The sequence below is a fragment of the Passer montanus genome, unplaced genomic scaffold, assembly GCF_014805655.1.
Source record: "Passer montanus isolate IOZ18808 unplaced genomic scaffold, ASM1480565v1 scaffold62, whole genome shotgun sequence".
NCBI classification, from domain to species: Eukaryota; Metazoa; Chordata; class Aves; order Passeriformes; family Passeridae; genus Passer; species Passer montanus.
This window is the reverse complement of record NW_024371260.1, coordinates 3,619,636-3,625,477: the sequence shown is the minus strand read 5'-3', so window position 1 is coordinate 3,625,477 and position 5,842 is coordinate 3,619,636. Positions and strand designations below refer to the sequence as shown.

The window sequence follows — 5,842 nt, the reverse complement described above, 5'->3', positions numbered from 1 at the left end:
TGGTGGCGGGGGGAAGGCAGGGGGTGGTGGCGGCGGGGGACCCTCGCCTGCTGGGCCCCGGCCCCGTGGCCGCATCTCAGGGTCCAGCATGTCCATGTACGCCTGCATGTCCGCCAGCGCCGGCTCAGGCACCCCTGCGCAGGGCAGGGGGTCAGGGGGGGCTGGACCCGCACCCCCCGCCCCGCGCCCCCTGGCCCCGCACTCACGGGCGGCGGGGGCCCCTGGGAGGCCGCCCCTCTTCTCCCCGGTGCTGGACTGGCTGGAGTGGCAGGAGTCGTAGTTGGAGAGGGTGCTGGCAGGGGAGCCCACCTCGAAGCGCGCCTGGGGCACCGACGCCGTGGTGTTGGGCGATGACATGCCCGAGTCGGGCTGTCGGCATTCCCCATCCGCCGAGGGGTCTCGTGACAGCACGCGGTGCTCCACGCTCTGCTGGCACAGCCGAGGGGTCAGGCAGCAGGGCAAGGGTGGGGAGGCCCTGTGTGCTCCCTGAGTGCTCCCCACGCCCTCATGCCCAGGTACCGCCGTACCATGTTCTCCACGGTGCGCAGGTACTGGGCGCAGTGGCTGTGGCCATTGTAGTCGGCGAGGTCGGCTGCCGTGTAGCCATCCTGGTCACGGATGCTGAGGTCGGCACCGTTCACCACCAGGATCTGGCAGCACTGGGGAGAGTGCGGGTGCATGGCAGGGCTGGAAGGAAGCACCCCACCCCTTGCCCTGACACCCTGTTGGCCACCAGCACCCACCTCCAGCTCGCCATTCTCGGCGGCATCGTGCAGCGGGGTGCCGCCCCAGCCGTCGGCAGTGATCTCCCCGCCGTGCAGCAGCAGCCAGCTCAGCACCTTGGCGTGGCCGCGGCTGGCGGCGAAGTGCATGGCCGTGGCACCCTCGGCATCCCGCTCCGACAGGCTCACCGTGGTGAAGCTCATCTGTGTGGGCAGGCGGGCTGAGCTCTGGGGCTCTGTGCCACCGCGCTGTGCCACCGCGCCGTGCCTGGACAGCGCTTACCAGCCATACGATGACGGTGTTGTGGCCCATCTGGGCGGCGGCGTGCAGAGGGGTCATGCCGTCATAGGCGCGCGCGTGGGGGTCAGCCCCACAATCCTGCACCAGGTACTGGATGATCTCCAGGTGGCCTTCCTGGCAGGCGAGGTACAGCGGGGTGGCCCCCGTCTTGGTCTGGGCACTCAGCGTACTGCAAGTGGGGCACAGCGCCCGTCACCTGGGGCCACTGCTACTGCCAGGGCTGGGACGGGGGGCAGGCAGGACACAGGGACATGGGGGCTTGTGGGACACAAGGAACATGGGCAGGTGCAGGGGAAACAGCTGTGGGCAGGCAGGGCAGTGCCAGGGCTGGGAGCTGTCCACCCCATGGCTTCCCATAGGTCCCCGTGCTGCTGCGGTGGCTGCAGCTGCAGCGGGAGGTCACTAAGTTAATCAGCCTGCTTAGGCTAAGCTCCTTCCTCCGGCTGTTTTTGGACACTGCAATTTAGTCGTATTTTAAAGTAAGCTGCTTACACAGCACCAGCAGTGGAGCCGGCAGGGAAAGGCCAACCTGCACCATGGTGCTGCCCAGCCCAGCTGCTGGGTGCTGGTGTCTCCTCGCTGCCCCAAAAGGCTTTGGCATCCTTGTGCCTCTCATCCTGAATTGTGTATCCCAAATGGCACAACCCAAATCCTGAATCCCACATCTTTTACCCCACAGACCCATAATCTGCATCCCACACCCCACATCCTGCCTCCCGACCCCACAGGAAGCTGTTTTATTAAGCGCTCCATAAAAAAAAAACCAAACTTGTTGAATATTTAAAAGAGGAAGAGCAATAAATACTCTGCTCTGTTATCGCAACGATCGCAGGCCCTAAATAATTGATCCCTGTAACTGTGAGACGGGCTGTGGCCAGCACGCCCTTCCCGCTGTGCCTTGCGTGCCGTGCCACTGAGTGCCTGCCCCGTGTCCAGCAGTGCCAGGCTGGCACAGCCCTGTGTGCTCCCCCAGCAGGGGCTGGGCACGGGGCTTGGGGCAGTTTCAGACTGGGGTGCAGGAGCCAGCACAGGGTCAGTCCCTGATTCCCATTTCTCAGTAATTGGGAAGGGGTTAAGCCACTTGGGCACCACCACTAAACTGCTTTGCCAGATGGCTGAGACCCCATGCTGGGCCACCGGCTGCCGGGGGCCCGCGGTGGACGCGAAGGTGGGCTGGGAGCGCCAGCATCCCGCAGCGGCACCGGGATTGGATTTCGCAGCTGTAACGGAGCCTCCGGGCAGGCGCGGGGCTGGGAGCAGGGCCAGCCCTAAATAATTCAGGGGGAAGGCGGTGACAGCAGCGGAACAACCCCGGCAAGCAGCGTGAAAGGCAATGCGAGAGCCGTGCCACACCTGGGCTGACGCAGTGGGCATCGAGCAGGAGCAGTGACTGGTTTGGGGCTGGGCCCGGGCTGCAGGGATTAATCCCAGAAGTGCTCAGGGCTAAGGTGGCACACCTGGGGCGAGGAGACAAAGAACTGGGGCTGGGACAGCTCTGGCCAGTAAATGCCATGGGATCCAGGGATCTCTGTGGGCCTGCCTGGAGAACAAGATGCAGGGCTCTGGTGTTGTGGCACCCAGAGACAGAGGGGTGCCGAGTGCTGGTTCACGTCCCGCTGCCTCAGGACTCCCTGGATGCGGGAGAGCTGTGCAAACCCTCTCATCCACAACCCCGGAGCCTTCCAGGGACAATGTGGAGCAACAGCGCATCCCCCCGGCTCCGCTTTGGCCCGGTCTGTGGGTTATTTCTAGTGGCCTCTGCCCACCACAGGAAATCGGATTAGCGGCCAGCTAATCACCTGCTGCAGCCTCGTGGCGAGGCCCGGCATCGCGGGCCCCGTGGGCTGCTGTGCCACGTTACCGAGGGACCAGCCCGGCCCCAGGTACCGCTCAGGAGAAAAGCGGCGATGCTGCCGCGACGGAGCCGTCCCAGAGAGGCTGCCATGTCCAGCAATGCCCACGGACCTGGGCAAGCGGAAAGGTCGTCTCCGGCGCGGGGAGCAGCCTCTCCTCGGCGGTCAGCCTAATCCATTTACATAACAGCGGGCGGACAAAGGCGGCTGTGTTATCGCCCCGCGCCAGGAGCCGACTCAGAGCGGCCAGTGACAATATTTCTGCCAGCGCTCGCCCCTCTCCTCCTCTCCCTTTCTTTCTGGACCATAAAGAAGGTGCAGCTGGCTGCCCAGCCTGATAAGGTGGCCGCGTTGCCCTTGGAGCTGGGGGATCAGGGTGGCTGCAGCATTCGTCCCCAGCGCTGGCACCTTGCCCAGTGGCTGGAGGGAGGGTTGGGGCCACAGCAGGCACCCTGTTCTCCCACTAGCCCCAAGCTTCCGGCAGACCCCGTCTCGCTGCCAGCAGCGAGAGCCGTTACCTGGGGCAGTGTCCCAAGAGGAGTCGCAGGGAAGGGAAATCCCCTTTCACCGCGGCGTAGTGGACGGGCAGCGCTCCCGTGTTGGTGGCTGCCGTGGGGTCGCTGCCTCCAAAGCGGAGGAGCCAGTCGATCACCTCATGGTGACCGAAGCGGGCTGCCAGGTGTAGGATGGTGGCACCAGAGTTGTCTGTGTCCTGCAGGAGGAAGTGGGACGGCTGTCAGTGCCAGGCACCAAGCCCTTCCGGCAACGGGGTTGGGGACCGCAGGGAGCCGTGGGGCATCCCTCAGCCCGGGGCTGGTGCCAGGCGGGTGGGGCGGCTAGGGAGGAGCTCCCGTCCGAACGGAGCGGGGCTGCAGCAGGAGCACAGAGCATTGGAGCGACAGTGGGACCAGCGTGTCTGCCTCCGCCAAGGGCCCGCGTCCGCACACAGTGAGTGCAGCACAATGCCCTCCTTGTTCTACCGGCCGCGGAGCCCCTAACTTGCCGCCGAGCCCCGCTGTGCCGCCGGCCCGTCCGCCCTCCACGCTCGGTGGGGCGCGGGTAGCGCTGGCCCCTGGCCAGGAGGTCGCCGATGCGTGCTGACCCCTTCCTTAGCCGTTAATCTCCGCTCCCAGCCCCGCCGCCTCCTCTTCCTTCGGCCGTCACATGTCTTTAACTCTCGGCCGGCCCCGGGGCAAGCCGCTTACGGCCGCGGTCCCGGCGTTGTGTAACCCCGGGAGGGGGCGGCAGCCCCGGGGAATATGTGCTGCCCTGGCGGCTGAACCCCTCCGGGATGCCGGGGACTCCCCGGGTCCGTCGGATACCTGCCGCTATGCACGGCGGAGCCCTGCCCGTGCCGGCTCGGACGGACCCCCGCTCGCCGTCGGCGGAGTTGGAAGCGCCACGCGTGACCGTCTCCCCGCGGCCGCGGCCACCCACGCGGGACCGCGGAACGCCTCCCCGGCCGCCCGCGCCACCGCGGGACCCTCCGCCGCCCCCCGCGACCCCGCTCGCACCTGCACGCCGCAGCCCCCCTGCGTGAGCAGCCACTGGAGACAGGCGAGGTTGCCGGTGGCGGCGGCGTCGTGGGCCGGCGTGGCCCCGTTTCGCGCCCGCGCGTCCCCTCGGAGCGCGGCCTCGGCCGCCAGGTACCGGAGGCAGGCGAGGCGACCGGCGCGGGCGGCGTGGTGCGCGGGGGATGCGCGGCGCTCCCGCCCCGCCGCCCCCCGGCCCCGTCGGCTCCTCCTCTCCCTCCCCCGGGGCCGCCCCTCCGCCCGCCCCGCCCGACGGCGCGGCGATTGCCCGCTCGCTGCTCGGGACCCCCGCGCCGCTGTCCCCGGCCGCTGCTGCGGCAGCCGCGCTTTGCCGAATGGCGGACGGGACCAGGACCGGGACAGTGCAAGTCCGGGGGAACCCCAAAGCGCACCGTTCGCGGCTGCCGGCGCCGCTGTCCGCGGCCTTGTGTAGCGGCCCCACGGGTGTCCCCTCCCGCCGGCCACCAAGGCAAGAGGTGCGACAAAGATGGGCTCCTCCGGCACCCTCGACGTGCGCTGCCAGTCCTAGAAAGGCAGGCAGAACGGGGGGCGCTGGGCGGACGGCTGCCCCGCCTCAGCCGGTCGCGGGGTGCCGGCAGCCGGGCACGGTCCGCTTTGGTATCCACCCGGCCTTGCACCGGTCCGGTCGCGGCCGCCACACGGAAAAGTGGTTTTATGAATCGCTGGCGGGGCAGCGGGCGGCGTGGGAGTGCAGGCGGGGAGACCCTCCGTCAGGACCGCGGACAGCGGAGGTGCTGCTCGATCAGCACCGAGGACAAGGCAAGGCCGCCCTGCCCGCCTCCTTCCGCGCCTGTCCCCCGCCCTCCCCGCCCGGCCCTCCCGCCCTGCCCCGCCGGCGGTCCATAACGCCGGTAGCGGTGCGGAGAGCGGGACCGCCGTGTCGGCACCGGGCGCTACGGGACAGGCACCCGGCTCCGGCCCCTTTCCTGCTTCCACCGAACTCTGCAAAGCGAGAGCTCCGGCATTTCCGGGCCCCCGCGGGCCGCCCCGTCTGCGGTCCCCCACGGAGACTCTCCGCCGCGCTCGCACCAGCGAGAGCCGAGAGCTCGCGGTCGGCGAGGCCGTGAGCGCCGTGGCTCCCGGCACCCCGTGCCCCCGGGCGCGATCCTGGGCCCCCTCCGGTCACTGCCTGCTCGGGACTGTCGCCAACACCCGACCCAAAACCCCGTGGCGCCCAGGGGAACTGTGTTACAACCGGAGAGAGCCGACGGCACCGGGAACGCGGGCGTGCTGCCCGTGCCCCCCCTGAGGCGCTGGCTCCCCACGATCCCCGGGCTGACAGGGCACTCCTGGGCGCGGCGGGGGTTCCCCAGCCCCGGTGGGCTCACAGGGCTCCGCGGGCAGCCCCGGAGCGGCCCCGGCGCTCCTCCCCGCGCGCCGTCCGCCAATGGCGCGGCGGGGCGGGCCCGGGGC

At 69.1% G+C, this 5,842-nt stretch overlaps 1 protein-coding gene across 1 annotated transcript in view; it reads right to left on the bottom strand.

Moving 5' to 3' along the window:
• ESPN (espin) overlaps nucleotides 1-4,576 on the bottom strand; it is a gene marked incomplete at its 5' end in the record, with an annotated part of 10,440 nt that extends 5,864 nt beyond the window's left edge. Inside the window, 7 exon segments of the mRNA XM_039727559.1 lie at nucleotides 1-134; nucleotides 207-426; nucleotides 528-659; nucleotides 744-926; nucleotides 1,006-1,192; nucleotides 3,395-3,588; nucleotides 4,391-4,576. Of these exon segments, the coding sequence (XP_039583493.1) occupies nucleotides 1-134; nucleotides 207-426; nucleotides 528-659; nucleotides 744-926; nucleotides 1,006-1,192; nucleotides 3,395-3,588; nucleotides 4,391-4,576 (1,236 nt within the window).
• Nucleotides 4,577-5,842: the final 1,266 nt, after the last annotated feature.